At 33.6% G+C, this 22,486-nt stretch overlaps 1 protein-coding gene and 1 pseudogene across 12 annotated transcripts in view; one reads left to right on the top strand and one right to left on the bottom strand.

The window, feature by feature from the left end:
• Window positions 1-576: 576 nt before the first annotated feature.
• Window positions 577-4,808, bottom strand: LOC148616066 (uncharacterized; annotated as a pseudogene). Its single transcript, XR_015922103.1, has 2 exons — window positions 4,680-4,808; window positions 577-1,878 (listed from the first exon to the last, which is right to left on the bottom strand). The product of XR_015922103.1 is annotated as an uncharacterized LOC148616066 (transcript).
• A 4,004-nt stretch (window positions 4,809-8,812) lies between these two features.
• Window positions 8,813-22,486, top strand: part of LOC148616067 (maestro heat-like repeat-containing protein family member 1) — a 33,953-nt gene continuing 20,279 nt past the window's right edge. For 6 of the 11 annotated variants that reach the window (XM_088582740.1, XM_088582741.1, XM_088582742.1 and 3 more), the window contains exons 1-14: window positions 8,833-8,983; window positions 9,369-9,514; window positions 11,568-11,699; window positions 12,324-12,486; window positions 12,970-13,068; window positions 14,647-14,801; window positions 16,328-16,468; window positions 18,260-18,352; window positions 19,059-19,137; window positions 19,339-19,452; window positions 19,708-19,781; window positions 20,441-20,563; window positions 21,362-21,466; window positions 21,926-22,070. In XM_088582740.1, the coding sequence (XP_088438866.1) occupies window positions 8,926-8,983; window positions 9,369-9,514; window positions 11,568-11,699; window positions 12,324-12,486; window positions 12,970-13,068; window positions 14,647-14,801; window positions 16,328-16,468; window positions 18,260-18,352; window positions 19,059-19,137; window positions 19,339-19,452; window positions 19,708-19,781; window positions 20,441-20,563; window positions 21,362-21,466; window positions 21,926-22,070 (1,627 nt within the window). In that variant the 5' untranslated portion in view covers window positions 8,833-8,925. Of the gene's footprint in view, window positions 8,984-9,368; window positions 9,515-11,567; window positions 11,700-12,323; window positions 12,487-12,969; window positions 13,069-14,646; window positions 14,802-16,327; window positions 16,469-18,259; window positions 18,353-19,058; window positions 19,138-19,338; window positions 19,453-19,707; window positions 19,782-20,440; window positions 20,564-21,361; window positions 21,467-21,925; window positions 22,071-22,486 lie in introns of those variants that run through there. The other 5 variants (XM_088582738.1, XM_088582744.1, XM_088582747.1 and 2 more) reach the window with 2 other exon arrangements.

Consider the following 22,486-nt stretch of genomic DNA (forward strand, 5'->3'; position numbering starts at 1 on the left):
CTCCCAGACCCCAAGTGGGTCCGAGAGCGATTCCCCACTCTAACTATTTGGGAGTACGTCAACGTGTAATGTGAAAACATATCTTAATCACCTAAGTACCTATATAATACCTCATAATGTTAATTACGCACGTATTCTGATGGGTTATGTTCCATACAGGCGTTACTAGATAAGCGACTTCTGGTACGAGCAATTGTCGCGACTGTTTTTATACAACTACAACAAAAAACAGATGTGATACATGGCACTATTGTTGTCGACCGTAGATTTTTTTCAGAATTATTGACTAATTGTGTTATGTACATGTCTGTTCATAAAAGTCCTTGATCAACTCGCAAGTTAACTTTTTAATGTCCACATTAACATGATCTTTGCGGGCGGGGGGGGGGGGATTTTGGTTTGTTTTATTTGAAACCATCATATCCCTGTTCGGTAACTTGTTTCAGATTTCTTTTTTTTTAATCTTCCACGCTATATACAAAGGAAACGTTTTGTCATAACTTTCGGAAGTAAAACCTCTTTTCGGTTGATATTGAACGATTGTTGTTGCTGAAGTTCTAATAATTTTTATTTAAATGGTTTTTAAAAGAGATTGTTTATTTTAATAAATAAAACATGACAAGGTCATATACATGTACATAAACAAGCATATGAACAAAATTCCTCCAAATACAACAGATTGGAAATAAAGGAACGATAAAAAAATATTATTTTTGCACTGAAAGTGGAATGGATATATTTCTTTCATTTCTCCGTTACATCCCGATAAGTTCTTGATGGTCATTCTCTGTAAAAAGAGATGGAATACATCACCAGTAACTAAAATGATCAATGAATGACAGAAAGAGTAACAAAGAGGCAGTAAATTCCACGTCATATAGATGTATATTTCAACGCACTTTACACATTTTTACACTGAACAATATCTTTCTGATGGAGGTATGGGAGACATTTCAGCATCTCCTTTATGCCCTGTTCAACACTGATAGTAGAATGGTAACCGATTTTCCGGATCTTTTCGTATGACACTTCGTAATCTCTTTTGTCTTTATCCTGCCCTGAATTAGATTCAGTTATTGTACAACCTTGGACGTGCTCTTGAATCAGTTGGGCAACGTGAGATTTCGTCATATTCATTTTTTCATCACCAACGTTATAAGCCTGTCCTTGCATTAGATCATAATTCAACACTGTAAAGACGAAAGCCCTGGCGGCATCACGCACATGTAGAAAAGTACGTCGGAAAGACCCTTCATAAAGATCGAATTCCTTTAGGGTTAACGCCTTGTATGTAAGATCATTGATCAATAAATCAAGACGAAGTCGAGGAGATAGACCAAAGACAGTAGCCAATCTCAGGCCGATACCACCTTGCCTGATAACAAGCTTTTCGGCGTCTGCTTTACTGCTTCCATACAGCGTTAGGGGGCAAATGTTAGTTTCCTCTGTACAAATGTTATCAACTGCACCGTAACAAGAACCAGTACTGGCATACACTAACTTTTGGTCGGGTCTTAATAAGTCAACAATGTTCCTTGTGCCAACAACGTTAGTGTCAATTGCACTGTCGGGGTCTTTGTCACAAGCTGGATACCCTACGATGGCTGCGAGATGTATGATAATATCTTTGTCAAACATTGCTTCTTCCAGTGCCTTCTTATCTCGAATGTCACCCTTGATGATGTGGAGCCTTGGATTTGGCATTACAGATAACAGCGACTTAATTCCCCACAGGAAGATATCGTAGACCGTGACATCGAATCCCTCGTCCAACAACATAGGGACTAATGTTGAGCCCAAATATCCTGCTCCTCCGGTGACCATGATATGACCCCGGGAACCTCCTTGTGCTTCGGGTTGTTGTTCTCGTTCCATGTTCTGGAAATCAAGAGAAAAAAGATATTATTGCTACGAATTCAAGCAAATCAGTTTCATTGAAACATTAACTATATAATGATGATACTTAACTAAACCTGCATCAATTTTATGTTGTAAAGTCTTTAAATTGCTAGACTTACTACGTTGTATTATTTCTTTCATCAATGACACTCTAAAACCTTAGGGAATCATTTTATTACAAAGTAAGAACGAACTACTTGGTATTTTCTCAAGTGTCGCCCGACCTATATTGTGTCCAGTTTTGGAAAATGTTTCCAGTAACAAGCCTGCGTATATACGTATACTGATCTAATTATGTTCGAATCGAAGAAATTAACAGAGAAAACTTGTGGTACAGTATTCAGACATGCAATATGAAACTGATCCCTTGCCTTAAGTTTTTTAGGGGTTGTTAGAACTTTGTACCATTGTACCTATTTAAACTGCTTCGTGTGTATTTCAAAATGAATAGCATTGACATTTAGATAGTATCGGTTTACTTGACGGGTGAATGCACACTAAAAATTAAATCAATGATGCCGCTTAGCAACAACCATAATATAAAGTATTCAAAGAGTCGATATGTGGAATAGAGCGTAAATGAGTACGATGCACTGAGTACGGTTGTTTTTATCCACTCTGAAAATCTTGAAGAATTGATTAAAATATTGTTGGGTATTTAACCGATTTACAATGCTTTTAATACGATATGGTAACTGTAGCTACAGTGGCATTGATCATCGAATAAAATAAATTCTTCTTTTACCATTCCATGATAGTTTGTAAGGTTTTATATCAGTTCGAACATCATACAGAAACAATTTCAATTAAATCAACCACGGAAGCTTCAAGTTAATGAAGACATAAAACCTTTAAAACATTTTAGCCATGTCTATCCATTTTCAGGACCAAATATATGCATGACCATGGATAGAAAAATGAAAAAGTCATAAAAACAACATTTTAAGGCAATTGTGAAAATTATGTATCTATCTCGTGAGCCTTTTGGTCCAATGCAGGGCGACAACATCAGCAGAAACTTAATATCCGTGTTTATGCTCACATCTCCCATTTGTCCGAACAGGGAGAAATATTTGTTATAGATTATATAGACAAAAATGTCAATATTGTTCTGTTTTTCAAAACCTCATTGTCATTGATGTCTAGATTAGGCCCTGCAATGATATTGTCCTTAAAAATCCAAATAAATTGCATACGGAACGATTTGCAATGGTGCCCATGACTTATATAGAAATGCACATGGTTTCATGTGTAGATCACCGTCAGAAACCAATTGTTAATTACGCTTAATATACCCATGCTCACAAAAACACGTTGTACATGAAACCACATCTTTCCAAGATTAGTTCTATACATTTTTTTTATTTCACTATGGTTACTTAAACAAGAAAGAAGTTACACATGTACTAAAGAGCTTTTACAGAATAACCATTGCTTAATGGTAAAATTTTAATTATTGATGCTATCTTAAAAGTCGGCTAAATGACGCATGATTAATAATTTATAGAGAATGGACACAGTTTGAAAATATTTTCAGAATATTCCGACGAGTGAATTACTCAAGTATATAAAAAAATCTGATATTCTCTCTAACAAACCCCAAAATACCATCGCCGTATTTGATATACAGTATGTGGTTAAGTCCGTTTTCCCCATTACATTATATATAAAGTAAATATTTAAAAACAATTCAATTAAATCCATACTAATCGCATTTTCGTGAAATTTTAATTTTAAACAGAAATAATTGAAGTTTTAATAGATTTTTTTTCTTCTTCCGATATTCAAGAGAAATATATATGTATAGATTTAATCACTAGGGTTATGTAACTATTTGAATTCAGAAATTCAGTTCTTTTTTCATAACACTAGCAAAAATCTAACGTCGTAAATTTTGATATCGTTTTGTCTTTGATCTTCTAAGAATCCTTTTCTTGAGGTCGGGATATTGTTGAAAAGGATCAGCCGCTTACCCCGGAAGATGCACGGATACCTGTTTGGTTTTTATGAAGAAGTCGCTAAAATTATATAGGATTTTGAATAAACTTGGTTATATTTTTCCCACTACATTTAATTCTCAATAGGAACTTTCCCTTTCACATACACCGGCAAGGCCACATATTGTATCGTCGCAAAAACCTACTTATTTTGTTAGGAATTTCCAAATCAGTAAACGTATCATAACCAAAATAAATGTATACTAAATAAATGCAAAAAATAACAACACAAAAACAAAAAATGTTCAAATAAAAATAAATAAAGAGATGAATAAACAATAGTACTCATTATGTGTGACATTAAAGAAAGATACAACGATATCTTTGTGAGTAAACTATAAATTTGGCTTCAATACTATAGTAGGAAGTAAAGAAAGGTAATTGTGATGGCAGTTATCTGATCAAGGAATCAAGGACGCAATGTGTTCGAAAGCAGTCGACAGGGACCCTTCGGTGTTCTAATAGGTGATTCGACGAAATGTTAAATACACATACAGGAAAATAATGGAAAACTTCTAATCTTTTCTGGTTGACACAAATTAGTTGGACAGTCTTTGCTTTAACCCATGAATTTCTCCAAAAGAGGAGAACAATTAACCTGGCAGGTGCGAACTCGAACTCACATATCTGATATTATAGTGTTAGTAATATAACTTAGTAAATGCATAATGTATAACAAACCAACTCAATGGAATTAAACCATTAATAAATACAAATACGGTGAGTTTACAAAACTGCGAATTTATATGACATACAGATAAGTTTTATAATGTAAAAACTTACCAGACTATTAACCACTTGTGTATGTCCCAAATAACTACTCCAGAAAAGGCAGACCAAACTATCAGTGTTATACACGAGTGAGTACAATCATTGGTATTCATTACAATGTTTGCAGTAGACCAATCAGGAACCGAGTCAATATTAGTAATTTTAAATTTTCCGTTTAGTAGTCGATCATTTAATTTTGTTTGTTACGTCTAATTCAATGCAGTACTCTACATGTAACAGTGTTCTGGGTTTCCATATGTCGTAAACAAATAAACTAAACACAAGAGTAACAAAAATTCGGAAAATGTCGTAAAATTTTTTTTAGAATGTTGCTCCAGTGGGTCAAAATAAAATGTTTTTATCGAAGAAGACAAATCGTGACGAGCAAAAAGTTGCATTACTTGATAATGAAATAAAATTCGAAGGAGATTGACAATCATTTTAATTATTTTTTTCTCCACAGTAGCGAAAAAAAAATTATAAAGAACTCTTCTAAACATCCAAATATTTTAGAAATAAAACAAGAAAAATGCATTGTAAGAAAGCATATTTGAATTCGAACATGTTATCAATAATATACACACCAAGAAGGCTACAGGGGTAGATGGCCTTCGGGCAAACATTGTTAAAAAATTGTAATACGGTTTAAGCACCTCAATTAACCACTCTTACCAATTTATCATTTGATTCAAGTTATTTTCCTGAAAAAAAGGAAGGAAGCGCAAGTGACCTCCTTGTATAAAAAGAATGACTCTTTACCAGTATCAGATTACATATAAACCAGTAACTGTATTGCCAATACTCTAAAAAAATCTTGGAATAAAATCAGCTTTCAGATTACTTTGATAGTATTCTTTATTATCTGTTTTTGCGCAATTTGGGGGGTCATGGATGTCCGGGGGGGGGGGGGTGGTCATGGATGTCAGACCACAATTTTCTAACTACTAGAAGACTGGCTCGAAGCCCTTAACAAAATCAATATATTGTCGAAGTTCTTATTCCGTTTCACCACTTCGGTCTTATTTGTCTAATCAAAAACAACAGATTAAAGTCAATAGTATCCTGGGCAGGATACTAGTAGGTTGACGTTCACAAAGGTGTCCCCTAAGGTTCTATATAGAGACCCTACTATTTAATGTATTCATAAATGACATTTTTATGTGTGAGTGTGAATGATGGTACGCTGTATAAATATGCAGATGACAACACTTTATCCTTTTGTACAAAGTTGCAAACAAAATGGTACCTGTTTGCCTGAATAAGTTATTAGTTTATATATATACTCTTTCAGATATTCCAATATCTTGAACATACCAAAGTCTCAGACTACAAGGTATGGAAAGAAATCTTCCAAATATGCCGCAGCAACGACGTGATACGACCTAGCGGACCATTTCAGGACTGAAATAATTTTCAACATTTTACTACCATGCTCCAGTCCTGGATTGGGTCGAATTATCGCTGTGCAGTTTGCAAATTGTTTTTGTGTTTGGTTGAAATCTTATGCTAATCTCGCTTTTAACACTAGTGCTTAATTGTCTGTCCTTGTAAGAATCAGGCAGTAGGTGTAATATGATATGAAAAAAAAAAAAACATCATTTTGATATTGTAATTTGACTATTTGCACAATCAGAATCAAAGAAAACAGACAAGATTTCCATATCATGCTGGACCATTGAGTTACAATTTCATTGAAATGCACTGAAAATGAATATTTCAAGCGCAGATAACTCTATCAAAAACCTCATTTTTCTAAGATTCTATTGAAAAAATTCTGACCGATCAAATCCAATAATGCAGAGATCAAATAACGGTCTTTTCAAACAGAGGAAACATCCTTGAAGGATATTCTATTGTCAGATCGGTGTTTTTTTTACATGCACGTTTCTGATTTTTCCCTTTTTGTCTGATTAATCTAACAAGCACTTACACTTAAACTACGTAACTTTGTACGTGATGTTGGCTCATCTTTACAGACTATTATACCATGTAACGTTAATGACTATATCAAAGTGGCGGCGTCGGACCAGAATGAAGTATTTACTATTATAGTAATACTTTCGACACAAACATGGCCGATAGGACTTGAAAAATGGAAACAGTTTTTCCTTATCTTTCGTACTTTTTAGTTTGCAGACCAGATTTCCATGAAGTGAGTATGGATTTGCTAGTTTACCAAGTTAACACACGGTTGTAAATATCCCTCAACAAATTTGACGGTTAGTATACAAACTTCCGTAGCTCAACCTGTTTTCACCATGGCCAAACGTCGACAGCGGAAGTTAAGGTCATTCCAAATTGTTTGGGAAATTGTGTGAAGTCAAGATGCGCCAAAGTTTTGCTTCATATTGCTCATATCAGTTGAAACCTCAAATTCGTTTTGAAATATTTCATTAATATGTACAAACTTGACACAATGACAATTTTGTAGGGCTAAACATTAGGATTACTCCACCAATTAAAAGTTTCTTTCTTTCTGTCCTTTCCAATTTCCAGACTTGTCTCCAGTCCTACTACGACACTTTTCACTCCCTTGGTGGTATTAATTCAATGTGGATCCTGAAAAAAATTGAAAGATCTTCTGGAAACCCTCAATTCAATATTATTGTCAGAATACAATTGCATTAAAACCTATGATTTTTTAAACTCTACATACCTCTATTCTCCTTACTTAAAATATCGTCGCAAAAACATTATGCAACCTTGTTACTCCAAAAAAGACGGTACACCTAGATACAAATATGTAGTTCTTGGTAGAGATTCCTCATAATTTGTAAAAAAAAAAAAAAAAAAAAAAAAAAAAAAATTCCACGCAAATCATATTCCAAATATACCCAGGAAAATGGAAAACATATTTGTCCAGTGTGGTGGACACTTTTTTAAACAAACGGTCGGCATTCCTAAGGTAACAAATTGTGCCTCTATACTTGATGGCCTATTCCTTCACTCTTAAGAGGCTGACTTTATTGCTGATCTGATCCATAAGAAGGAACATGTTTTCCGCTATATGGATGACGTATTGTCGTTAAACAATCCAGGTTTCTAGGATTTTTTACATCTCACACCTTATGCCAGAGCTTGCCATAATAACATAGACTTTTTGTACCGCATTAGACTTCTCACAATTAGGCAGAGGACACTTACCCTACCGTTGCACCAAGTTCCGAACAGAGTCTGACGTTCGAAATTCACTCTAAACGCTACAGCCAGCCCTTTCAGAAAATGCAAGAATCTTGCAACGTAGGGAAAAAGTGAGTAATTTTGTCACTTTAGCGGCGTTGTTAAAGGAAGTATGATTTGAATAACGCCCGAAAATTTTCGAAAGGCCTGTCTGCGGCGGTTAGTAAGATAGGAAACAGACGTCTGGCACTGCATGTGTGGAACTTGCCGGTGCACCTTCTCCATGCTCCCAGTTTTTTGTGGAGTCCGAGTTGCTCTTTTACTTTTGTTACTTTGTATTTATCATTTTGGTTATTTTATTTTCTTTGTTGTGTATGTCTGTTTTCCATGTCTAGTATGTGTCCCATGATTACATTCCTTTGATTGCCGCTAGAATCTTGGTTCACTTGATTACTCTTTCACAACACTAGAAATTGTCCCGTTTGACGTAAAGGAACCGTCAACTTTATTGCGAATGAAATAAATCCGCTTTTGACGCTTATAATGTCGAATAGTAAAGTGTTTGAATTTTAAAAAAGGTACTATCAAATCCGCTTATATATGTCCCAGGGACTCCTTTTTTGGAAATTTTATAGAGGTTGATTTATTCTCGACAGACACACGTGTGACTGACGTAACGTTGCTCAGGAACTTGTGTGTGTGCTTTTTAAAAATTTTAAATGTGCTTTAAGAAGTTTTTTTTTTTCATTTTAAAAACCTGAAAAGTATAATTTAGCCAAATATATAGGGAAGATGTTTTTTTTTTATCTCAGTACACAGAACACAGAGCCAATTAACATTGGAACAACTATGGGGCTACAGCAATCTAATTAAAATCAGACCTATCAATTGTTCACCTCAACGATTGAATGGAACAATTGACATGTTTTATCTTACTAAGATTAGGTATTGGGTGTAATATGATAAAAAGTCCGTGGAGACGTAGAGCACAATACCGGATTATCGATCATTTGCATTCCGGTAGTGTTCTGTGATTTATATTTTTTAGACGGAAGTGCTTTCTGTCAACAAATCACATGATGTTGAAAGTTTACATTATTTGAGGGGTGTTATTCTTATTTATTTTGATTGTCATCTGATGATAATGCCCGGGCTAGATGATGATGCGATTAGAAGTACCGGTGGCCAAGTTGATGGTACATTTTTTTCCTTTTTTAAAATATAATATCGATAGTACGTGCTGTCTGACTGATGCCAGTGATGGGTGTTTAAAACATGTAAAGAAGTAAATCCTTTAATGCAACTGTCTTACTGCAAGTAATGATAATGTATACCTCTGTTCATATTATGAAGTGGACAAGGTTGAATATATAGATTTATATAAAAATCTTTTTGTCACTATTTTCAACTCTTGCTTTTTCTACTAGACACGTTGATGATAGTCCATAGGGTAACAGCCTTAAAAGTAAATTCCTGACAACTTGGTGAAAGTTACTTGAAGTCTAATTAGTATCTGACAGAAGATATATATTTTTTTGTATAAAATAAAGGTATGATTGCATTATTAAAATATGTTTACAGATCTTGCTTTGGCCATGATAGATGCTGCTTATGACAAAGAGTCTGATTGCAGAGACCAAATATGTGATGCATTGTTTGACCTTGGTAAGAGAAGACCTGGTCTTGTTCTTAGCTCTTGTTACTCATACTTAAAGAAACATAACAAGGTTTGTAAACATTTGTCTGTCTTTATCATTTCCTCATCACACAATTGCATGTTTACTGCGCAGTATGATGCACTTGAAAAAAAATAATGATGGTTCGAGTAGGAAATTGAAACTGGGCATTTAACATAGCATTTAAATGACTTTATATGCCTACCTAATGCAGCACAGTATTAATATGTACTAGTGAGAAGAAGCACCACTTTAAGACTTGACTGTAATATTGAAATTATTGTTACACTACTCCAGAAAATATAACAAGAGTGGATATGTTGAATATGTCAAAGAGACAACAATCCCAGCAGGATGAAAAATGTTGGCCCAGGGCCACCAGTGGGTCTTCAATGAATAACCCTATTACCATAGGATAGGCTGCAGCTGGTCTCAAGACAATATACACTGATACAGTGAAATAGTTGCCCCTATATACTCCAGCAACATAGAAGTAAGCTGAAAGTGAAAACAAAAAGAATTCATACTGAGGCCAGAAATTCCTGACTTGGAATAGGCGCAAAAAAATTTGGTGGGGTTAAAGTACTTTGATTTGATCACAACCCTCCCCCTTTTCAAAACTGGCCACTGTGGAAAAAGATATTACACTATTAAACACACCTAAAAGGTCTGAGTCCCTTGTTAAAACAGAAATAAAGATACTGATTCTATTTTACACAAATGCATAAACAAAGGACTACTAGCAATTAATGGACATACCAACTGCAGATCATAAGAACCTACCAAAACATTATGTCCTCATTGTATGTAAAATCAATCCCAATTTGGTTAGAACCAAGGAACATCATAAGTCATACAATAAGGACACAACTGGTGTCGTGTCGAAAAACTGCTTTTAATCATAGTGTGTTAGCTTCTATGTAGAGACCCTATGAGCAAATCTATGTTAATACCAAAAAATGCTACCTCTATTAATTTGACAACAATATCAAAACTATCCCTTACAAGTTAGCCAGTTTAATGCTTTAGTCAACTTATTGAGTGAATATTGAGCTTTCCCTGCTTTGTGAAGAATATTGTTTGCTAGTGTGGTAGTGTTATTTAAGACCTAAAACGAGAATCAGAATTTTGCAGGATTAAAAAAAAATGCTTTTGTAATATTAACTAACCTTTAATGCAGTTGTGGATTATTGTGATTTCAAGGTATTATGTTTTAATGAAACCTAATTTCTTTGGCATGGGGCATGTAAAGGAATTTATTTTACATGTACTTCAGAATTGTTTGCTTGATTTTGTATTTTCAGTATGCAGTACTGCAAATGTTGATCATGTGTGGCACTTTTTCCTATGTATAAGTTACTTTTTTTGTGGCAATACTAATAAAAAGATCCATTTTTTTGAATGCAAAACATTTTCTTCTGAAACTCATTATCTACAGTGTTCATACTACAGCCATTACAATTACAATTTAAATTGGTTTTATGTGACTTCACAGTAGGGATTGTAAATTAAAGCACGTGCATTACATGTAAGTGGATTGTTGTTTGGTAATTATTAGTGATTGAATTTAGGATATTCTACCATCAAGTTAAAATTCAGATCTTTTAAGCTTGAAACACCTTATAGCTAAAGGTCTCAATAATTGAATAAAGAAATCGTTTGCAATAGAAAAAAATGTAAAATTCTTTATATTGTTATGTACAGAAGTGGTTAGACCACAGAACAAAACTAAAAATCCTTTAAGTCAGGCTGAAAACGAGCTTTCAGTTTTTGTTCTCTCCTCACAGCCTACTTAAAATTGTTTCGACTAAAAAAAAATCTGAATAATGGTGGAGAAAGCAAACACATAATTACACATTGAGACTGTGAAGTTGTAGGATGTTTCCAACAACTACCAATTGAAACAGAAGGCTAAGTGTGCCATCAAACCTTGTTTGACCCACCTTTCATTTTGAAATGGCTGTACCAAGTCAGGACCATTCCAGTGGTATCAAACTTTCCAGTTTGTACCCTGATATTGCCATTTGTTATGCAGACTTTTGTTTTAAATACTGCTTATTATTTTGTTATTACATTTCATTAGAACAAATGTTTACTATTACAGCTTCAGACAGGTCATAGAGTAGTATTGCTACAGTGTATGGAGAGGATAATAAGGGAAACCATCAATGATCTAGATGCTCCACTCGCAGTAGATGTGATCAAACAATGTGCAATGGAACTTACCAACTCTAAGGTACCCTTACATGTGCTGACTAAAACTCAATTCAATCAAACTGGTAGTTATATGGTTATTAAACATGTGGTAGATAAAACCAAAATCTTTTAGACAAACTTTAAGATTAAAATACAAAAGAAACTGGAAATGGAAAGCAGCAACAGGTTAAGGCAGTTTATGGGCCTTTAATTAGAAATAACCCAAACACACATAACAATGATCATATAAATATGATTCTACATGTACTGACTACAACTCTTAAATGTAGTAGACAATTTGTACTGTGTCAGAATAAATGTACTCTATAGCCATAAGAGGTATCATTCTACTTGTACTAATGAAAATCAATAAGAATTTAAATGGAAATATTATTTCAAAGGCAAGAGAACCTGCCAATATGACAAGATGGTAAATTCTCTCCATAACCTTTTATTATACCCAATGCAATAAATTTTGTGTGATGTAATATTTTTAAAGTCATGAAATGTGTTGTTCTGATAGTTGTTGATTTCAACAGGATGTTTTGACTGAATATTTTTTTAAAAAGATACATGTATGCCCTACTTAACATAGAATAAAGTGTAGATATAATACAGCAATAATCTTTCAGTATATCTTCAGGCAGGAATATCTTTTTTACAGGAAATAATGCCTGAATGGCAGACAGCAGCCAGTGGAGTTCTTGTTGCCATGGGAACTAGGTTTTGTGATGAGGTCATGGATGAAATGTTACAAAGATTTCAGCCAGGTGTATTACCCCATTTCTTTGTTGTACAGACAATTGGAAACCTAGCAACTTCTAATGGTAAACTTACAATCATCTTACAAAAGAGTATTTGTTGCAGGGACATTGGAGAAACTATTTATAATATCTACTTAATGTAATGAAAAAAAAAGCATTCAGTGACAATGAATAAAAAAAGCATTCAGTGACAATGATCACAGTTTTATCTAGTTTATGTCTTCATTGATTTTAGTTCATCACATCTTAAATAGAACAAGCCATTAGTTAATTTATAATACCCCTCTATTTCTTGCTTATTTTATTGTTGTAATATCATAAATGAAAAAACTGACTATATATGTTGTAATGGCATGCTCTTTTATAAATGTTATAAACTATAATCAAACAACGTATTAACTACATGTAGATAAAACTGCAATCATTATAATTTTTGTGAACTAACAAGCTCATAAGCATGGTTCTAGATACATGTAGAGCTATATTTATATATGCCAAACATTGTATTGTATTATATACTAGATACCAATTATTGTATTTATACAGCATATGGAATGGTACCCCATTTGACTGCTGTTCTAGGAACTATGTTACCAATGTTAGGGATGGCAAAACATGAGAACATGAGATGGGTATTCTCCTCAGGTATGTATGTACCACTTTGATAAGGGTATTACTGTGTATGGAGAGTGTATGTGGAAAAAATTATCTAACCTGACATTTAGTTGTTTCAGAGGAGTATAACTATTTACCCTTATCCGTCCATCTGTTTGTGCATCACCCTTCATATGGTCACAGTTTTCGTTGCATCTACTGATCCCAACCACCATCATATCATGGCAAAAACTTAATATAGTATACCATATCATGGAATGGGATTTTGGCTTGGGCAAAAACAACTACCTGCTTGATAACTAGGTTTATACTTCAAGTAAAGTGGTAGTTGTATTGAAAACATGTTTTATTCAGTCATTCCAAAGGTTCATCCAACACTGGCAAAAATCTGATGAAATTTGCTTTTGTCTGATAAAAATGCACCGAGCATGTGACCAAATGTGTGGTTGACAATTTCGTTGCACTTTAGTTGCCACTAGCAATGTTGTCGATTAAAAAAACCATGACAAATTTGTGTAAAACCCCTTTACTATTTTTAGTTTTCAAGTAAACAAAATGGGGTATCCTTTCCTGCCACACGGGGGGTTTTCTTAATTTTTTTTCAGTAAAAATACATTGAGTTTCGATCACACACTTCAACATTGAATTTTAACCTTGGGTGGGTCTGCATTATGTAGACAGGGCAATACCAGGAAAGCCTCCAAAAGGCAAAGAGATTGCCATAGAAGAAAAAAACGAGAAAACCAATTACGATGAGGCCATCGGCAAAAAATCCAAACCAAGAGGGTTCAGTGAAAAATGGAAAAAAGGGCAAGATTGGCTTCAGTTAAACAGCAATAAAAATGTGATGACATGTACTATGAAATGACAATTATCTAGTCAATGACTTTGCTAGAGACTAAACATGTTTAATTATTAAAATAAAACTTCAACAAAAACATGTTGGCTTTTGTTTGTTTGTTTGTTTTGGTCCAGTTAGTCCACTATCATTACTAAACCAAATGTCCAGTAATGTCACTGTCACCTTTGGAATGACTGGAACTTTATAATGAATGATTGGGGTGGCCTCAGTTTACAATTTATCCTGAAAGCATTGCCTTCATATAAAATACAAGGTGTTTACTGCACATTTACTGTATTTGTGTACATAAACATTTTTGCCTGTATTTTTTTAGGCCACACCAATAATTACTTAAGATTACGATGGAACAGGGAAGTTCCTGTGCATTTGGTGTAACAATATCAAATGACTTTGTCAGGGCATATTGGGGATAAATTATAATTAAACAAATTCTACCTATATCTACTGTTTTATCTGTTTTCTTTGCTGGAGAAAAACAATATTAGAATATTTATAGATATTGCCCTTGGATCTTTTATTTGTTTCGCAGAAAGAAAAAAATGTGTGTGGATATCCAATTAGAAAATGATTATATTAATGATCAAAGCACTTTATTAGCCTGATAAACAAAGACTGTTGAATTTTTACACAGTGTTTCAAGGGTTTACTTTTTCTTACTGCCTATTAGAACAAAACTGAAATCATATTTGTCTATCTTCTTCTTAAACAATAGAACCAGAAATCTGAGAGTATGTTTATTTTTTCAGCATTATCTAAGTTCAGTGAAGCCATTATTGATTACTGTGCTAACACTGATAAAGCCCCAGATCCCTCAGTCTCTAAAGATAGGTTTGAACAGGAGATTGGATCTGCATTTGATGTTCTATTTAACTCCTGGTTACAGATAACTAAAGAAATGAAGGTAGGTGATATTTATAGCCTTTATATTCTAGAATCATCTTTGAGTACCAATTAACACACTAGTCCCTCTGGTGCATTCATTGTTCCATATAGAACAGTTATAGATCCTAGTATTGCATTAATATTCCCATAGACTTCTCTAGTGAAGTACATATTTTATGATTTTTAAAAAAAAATATGTAAATTGATTCAATAAAACTTTCACTCGTGTAGCATTGCTAAGAACATGTGAAAAATAATTTCCTGCAAAGAAAATAGGGTGAGTCCACGAAGATCGGACAGAAAAGTAATTTTGAACTATAAATAGCCATTTTCTGTACTTTTACTTTCATTTTGCACTCGTCAAACCAACCTTTTCAGTGGAACATTTTTATGTTAATATGCAAACTATTTTCTTTGAAAAAAGTTTGGCATCATATAGTGTGATGTTTGTTCTATTTAATAAGTCATTGTTCATATCTTTTGACAAAACATAAGTTTGTAGAGAGGCAAAAAGAAAATGCACTTTATCTTAATACCCTCCATGTTTTGATGTACACCCGCTCAGTGATTTGCAATGCAAAACTGGTACCTATAGTTAAAGCGAGTATGGTTATACTGACCACATGTAGCATTGATATTTACAATGAGTACACTGGCCTACCTGGAGAATTAATTGTTACAACGAGTACACTGGATCAACTGGAGTACTTACTGTAACAGTGAGCACAATGGTCCATCTGGAGCATTAATTGCTGTGGTGAGAATACTGATTATAGGTTACCAAAAAAGTGAAGGTAGGTGGTATTTATAGGTGAATTGAATTCCATTGGGTAATACCATTGTAATACTGCCCACATCCAGCATTTATAGTTTCAATAAGACTGAGTACATCTGGAGCATTTATATAGTTCCAATGAGTACTTTGGCCATCTGGAGCATTGATTGTAAAAAAATGTTCATTGGTGCGTCGGGACATTTATAGTACACTTACCCAACTGGAGCATTTATGATTACAATGAGTTAACTAGCCCATCATGAGAGTTTATTGTTACAATAAGTATACTGGTGCATTTAGTTACAATGAGTACCATACACTGGCCCATCTGAAGCATTTATGAATAAAAACGAGCACATTAGCCCATCTGAAGCATTTATAAGTACAATGAATACATTAGCCCATCTGCAGCATTTATAATTATAGTGTGTACACTAGTCCAGTTAGGGTATTTTTTGTCACTAAGGTACTTTTTTTAGGCTTGTTAACCTCTCATCTTACACGATAAATTCAAAATCAGTTCATGCATTCAATATTGTGATTTTATAATTATTAACACAAGCTCAAGTAGAATTTTATTTGAGAATGCAAAATGAATACTTTATCCATACCGGAGAAAATTTTAAAACCCATGCGTTTTTTATATTGATAGAATGTTCTCAGTTAAATGCTGATAATTAAGCCAAAGGTATGATATTATACACATAATTCAATCAGCAAAATTGTGCTGTCATTTGTTGTATAACAGAATACTTCTCTTTTTCTTCCAGTTAAGGGTAGCCATTGTCGAGGCTGTCGGTAACATGTGTCATCTAATGGCAAGAGACAAGCTAGAGGAACAACTGTCAAAGATTTTACAAGTTATTTTAGGGTTATACAAGAAACATCCAGAACCCATCCATATTACTCAGGTATGCTTTATAAGTGAATGAATGTCATTACATGCTTTTTTTTGCACTCAAAATTCTTGCTGATAAGTTAAGATTTAAAATGCCTCCTAAATTTCTAAAACTACCTTACATCCAGTAGAAAAAAACTAAGAAAACAATGAATAATATCATTATGTCATTATGTAACAAAAATATGCACACAATTAAGATTGACATTAAATATTTGTCGTTCTGTCAAATTCAAAGCTTTGGTATTTTAACCCCCCACCAAAAAAAAAAAAAAAAAAAAAAAAACAATCCCAGTACATGTACTTTAATTTCCTTTCAAGGTATTATATAGTACAGTGGAATCTTTCTGAACCTTTTGGATGTTACAATTTGTTGGTTGGTTGTTTGTTTCACCAAGCTGTGGAGTACATTTAAATTGGTATAAAGGGATTGTAAATAAAACTGACTTGTTTAGACAGGTTTAAAGATTATTCAGGGTTCAGGTTAGACAGGTTTTAGGATTATTTAGGGTTCAGGTTAGACAGATTTTAGGATTATTCAGGGTTCAGGTTAGACAGGTTTTAGGATTATTCAGGGTTAGGTTTAGACCGGTTTAGGATTACAGTCGAACTTCACTCGCTCGCTCGAACTCATATGGCTCGACCACCCGGGATTTCTCGAACACAATTCAAAGTACCAAAATTTTTTCCTATATAATCATTATAAATAACCTTGGATTTCTCGAACTTCGATTTCTCGAAAACTCAAACTGACTAGTCAGTCCGTTCGGTAATAAATCTCAGAGAATAAACCTTGCTAACTCGAACTCGTCAGCCATTTTGTCAGCTTGGGTAATAAAAGGTGTGAAAAAATGAAACCCTATCATTAATCGGTGTCATTTTAGTTAATTACAGTTAATATTTAAGTCATCACTAATTAGGTAGTTTTGATAAAAGTGATTGAAGTTTGAGAATGTTTCAAAGTTGATATGATGAAACCATGAAAGGAAATCGGATGAAAACAAATTATTGACCAATGTACCTGCACTTTGGATGTTTTTAAAAGAAAATACAGCATTTTTAATGTCTGTAAATCAACATAATCTTCCGAAAGCGAATGAAAAAGATCCATGAACTAACTCAACTTTGGAGGAAGTAAGCAATTTCTAACGATAAAGTCGAACTCGGACTGCCAACGAAAGAAATCCGGAAATATACGAACTTTAATTTCTCGAACTCCCGATAGCTCGAACACATTTCAATGGTCCCTTGGATTTCGAGCTACCGAGGTTTGACTGTATTTAGGATACAAGTTTAGACAGGTCGTAGGATTTTTCAGGGTTTTATTCTGACAGGTTTATGATTTTTCAGGTATTTTTAAACAGGTTTAGGATTATTCAGGATATGGTTAGACAGATTTAGGATTATTCAGGGTTTGGTTTAGACTGGTTTAGGATTATTTAGGGTACATGTTAGACATGTCGTAGGATTTTTCAGGGTTTAGTTTAGACAGATTTTAGGATTATTCAGGGTTTGGTTTAGACAGGTTTAGGATTATTCAGGGTTTGGTTTAGACATATTTTAGGATTATTCAGGGTTTGGTTTAGACAGGTTTTAGGATTATTCAGGGTTTGGCTAGACAGACTTCGGATTATTGAGGGTTAGGTTTAGACAGATTTTAGGATTATTCAGGGTTTGGTTTAGACAGGTTTAGGATTATTCAGGGTTTGGTTTAGACATATTTTAGGATTATTCAGGGTTAGGTTTAGACAGATTTTACTGTATAATGCTTTCTATAGTTGTATTTACTGTATTTTTATTGAAGGGTTTATGTAGTGTCCTTGATGCCGTTTGTTTAGAAGGTAACACAGTGTTAGAACCACACCTTGATACTGTACTTGGCTTCTTGTTTCCTCAGGTAAAGTATCACCTCTGTACAAGTGATAGTGTATGGGTAAAAGAGTAACTGATAATAATGCACACAATGCATTAATTCAATTTTTGCAAATTTTGCAAATTGCATAAAAATAACATGTTATTGATGAATGTTGTGTTAATGCGCAAAATTTAGAATGGGGGGGTTGCTTTTATATCTTTACACCCATGCAATGAGTTGCAGGGGTATAATGCTTTTGACCAGTCTTTGCATCCATCCATCCATCCATCGTAGAATGTTGTCATCTATATAACACTTCCATTTTGATGAAAGGTTAGTATCTGAAAAAGTTTGGATGGGATTGATTTTCACAGAGATCAGTTAAGAGGACCACTTTTTAGGCAGTTGGACTTGGTTATACATAATTGATTTAGCCCTGTGGTTTGGATAGTGCCGCCATCTTTTAATAGATTTCCTTCAAGCTTTGGTAAATGGTTAGTAGCAAGAAAAGCTTGGATGGGAATGATTTTTTAAGAAATCAGTCAAGAGAAACTACTTTATTTGGAGAGGTATTGGTCTTTCTAGAGAGTGCAAGTGTTGGTGGGTGGGGTATTGTGAGCACGCTCCCTAAGATTTTTTGATTTATACCTGAATGCAGGTATTGATGACATGAGTCAAAATAGGTGTATTTTACTGAGGTATGGAAATCAAAATTAACAAGATATATTTATGTTTAATAATATTTCAGGTGATAAACCCTCCAGATTATAAGAATCCACAAAGTATTAAGAACCAGAATGAAGTACTAAGATGTCTGGCTATCATTGGTGAGGATATAAACCATTTTATTTGATACATGTTTTTTGCTAGTAATTATATTTAGTATGAAGTTTCAAGTTTTTCATGCTTATTTATTGTAGTTAATGTATCCCTTATGTTCCAATGCAGCTTTTTTTAATTATTGATTAAGAAAACTGATGAGTGTTTGGTTTGTATATTACTGGTAAATATTTCATTTTTTTTCCTAGCTAGGTCATTCTCTGGAAAGCTGACTGGGATATTGTTGTCAAAGCTAGAGAGTGGCAATGAGAAGATGAAGATTGGCATGTTGACTGTATTCAAACACCTTATTAATGCTGCTAGTAAGTTGATATTGTGGTATTGTTGAAGTGTCTTTAGAGGGGTCATGACCTCACACTTTATGGCTACTGTTTGATATTTCTATTTTAAGATGGAGATTGTTTTGTTCTTTTGAGCCAATCTGACATATCAGTGTTTATGTGAAAGAGATTCCATTTTTGTTTATGAATCCCCCCTGAAATACAAAAAATGTAAGTCTTACTTAAATCATATATATTTTCGTAAAATGTTAAAAATAATGTAACTGTTGTTTATAGCTGAAGCAATGGCAGACAAACAGGAAGTAGTGGTTTCTGGTCTAAAGATGATGTTAGGAGAACAGAGCAATAAGGTAAGTGAAGGAGATTTTAAATTAAGATTTCATGACAGTAAAAAAATTATGATTAACTGCTTTCAATAAAATATTCTTTAGTTCTTATTTTTTTAAAACTTAAGTTAAAATTGTACAGATCCATTTTAAAATCAGGTGTGTAGTATTACATCTTATTTTTTTTTTGCAGAAATTTTTGTAACAGTAATGCATTCAACACACCTAGTAAATGCACTTGACACAAATAATTTTTAGATTGGGTTGTAAAGAGAGAAAAGTACTTGACTTGTTATGTACATGTAGGAAATAAAAATAATGGGGAAATTGGTCGGTGCAATTTTTCAAATTTTTAAATGATTTAAATCTCTTTTCACCTTCCTATACCTGCCTAAAAAGTGTACAGAGAATGTTTCAAAAGTGTATTGAGTGCAGTTCTGCAATGAAAAATTTTCCTGATGTATTACAATTACTACAGGACCTACTTGGTTTTTAAATTCATAAAATGTTCTGTTCTAGCATTATGGGTGACCATTTGTCAACCATGTTTTATTAAGAGATATTTTTATTGATGTATCAGATAACTACTACCATTTAAGTACTATCAGAAACTATATGGACACCTTCCTCATGTACCAGCACTTTCTTTCATTAGCCTACATGTATTTTTTTCCATATTTCAGTTAAAGAAGGTATTTGCCCAGGTAGTAATAGCCATGGCACATCATGGTTACCTGGAGTTAGAAGGTGGACAACAGATGATTGAGTTCATTGTAAAACAGTGTGCTCTCAAAGATGAGCCTCCTGTAAGTATCTAATAAGTTGAAGGGATTATCCTGAAGTTTACATTAAGGAGGTAGACCTAGGGTAAGGGAAACGACTCATGAAATCAGTGATATGTTTGTATCATATTTAATTTCACTAAAGCCTATCAAGCTTTCATTTGAAACAGAATGAAATCAACCAAAGTTACTTTGATGCTTACATGAGATTGATGTGAAATGCTGAATACAAATGTTTCAATGATTTTTAAGAGTTGTGTCCCTTACCCTAGATCTACCTCCTTAAGGAGTCTGCTATTAAAGATGGATTCTTGAGACTCCTAAAAAGATTTTGCTGCATTTCACTTTTCAGAAAAAATATGTGTCATAAAACAAAATTGATAGGGGTATACAATTGTATATGAACCCCTAGTCTGTCAGTCAGTAAGTGCAATCTCTCTAATCTGCTCAAGGTAATCTAATGAAATTTTATGGTAAGATTAGGCATCATATGAAGATGTAACTATTGTCCAATTACCTCTAAAATAATATACTTCAACCTTATAGTTTTGCATGTTACAATCTCATTATCACAACTACTCCTGATTAAGATAAAATTTTATAATAATGTTATGCAGACATGCCTGAAGGAATACTGTTATTGTAGAAATTCCTCCAAGGGGTGATAATCAAACTTAAGTACATTTGAAACTGGGTTATTTTCTTAGTAAGCATGCTCAAATAATTTCTATTTTTTCTTGAATACTTATATTAAAAGAATGTAAAGTCTAAAAAACAAAATATGTGATAATTCACAATATTACCACACTTACATTGGTTTAGGGGAAGAGATCACCAGACCCAGAATATGTGACAAGTCAAGCTCTACGAACAATGTGTGACCATGTTCTACAGTTACTGACCACTACTGTTGAAGACATGGAAAGTGTAAGTTGTGTGTCAATCTGTATCAGGGTGATTATTTCAATATGATGTATTAGTGTAGATCACGTATAATAACTTTGAAGCGTCACATATTATCATGCTAAGTAATATTCATTTCTACCATTTACATTCTTTGAATGAAAGGGGAAGTTCTTATCTACTCTTTATTTATTCACCATACATTGGTAAATTTATTAAAAAAAGAAATTGATTTTAAAACACTGCATATTAAGGCATATGACAAGAAGAAGAAACACTGCATCTAGATATTGTGCATGTAGGTGAAAATGGTAGCACTATTTAAGCCTTAATTGCCAATTTGCCTAGTGATACTTTAAAATATTTGTCACATTAAAACTATGTACTGACACTAAGTACTACCCCACTAGTTAGAGAGACATTATAGTGCAATTATCTTGTCTGTCTGTTCTTCTGTTATTTGTAATACTTTATATGTTAAAGGTTCTATGGCCTTATCTGTTGGAGTTAGTGGTACCAGAACAATACATGGATGCTCAAGGTGTTGTATGTAAATGTCTGGCTCACTTAGCTACAAAGAAAAGGGAGGAGCAAGCAGAGGATTATGAAATAGACTATGAAACACAAGGTAATGCTGGTTAAACCTTTGTTTATTGGCAAATTTAATGTTCTTTCATTATTCTTACTGGCTTATATTTAATAATTCAGGCTACTGCTGTAATATTAAAAAATGCTGACAATTTTAAATTTCAAGGTTACATCAAATTGACTGTGACATCAATAAATAGAATAGTGCCAGTTTTTTATATGTCAACAGAACATCATATCTTGCCCTATATCCTGCCCTATCAGGCACACTGTGATATTTCCTGCCTTGAATTCAAAAGCGCCATTATTCTGTATATCACTTTTGGAATTTTTACACATCAAAATTGAGTTTGTTTGACTTCTTACATAGTGTTTGTTAGAAAAGCTATTAGACTCATCCTCCGTTTTTTAAGAGTTTTTTTTATCCGAAATAAGAACTCAATACCTATTGGAAAA

The sequence above is a fragment of the Perna viridis genome, chromosome 5 (genome assembly GCF_037379345.1).
Source record: "Perna viridis isolate PV_CMFRI_1.1 ecotype Kerala chromosome 5, ASM3737934v1, whole genome shotgun sequence".
Lineage (NCBI taxonomy): Eukaryota > Metazoa > Mollusca > Bivalvia > Mytilida > Mytilidae > Perna > Perna viridis.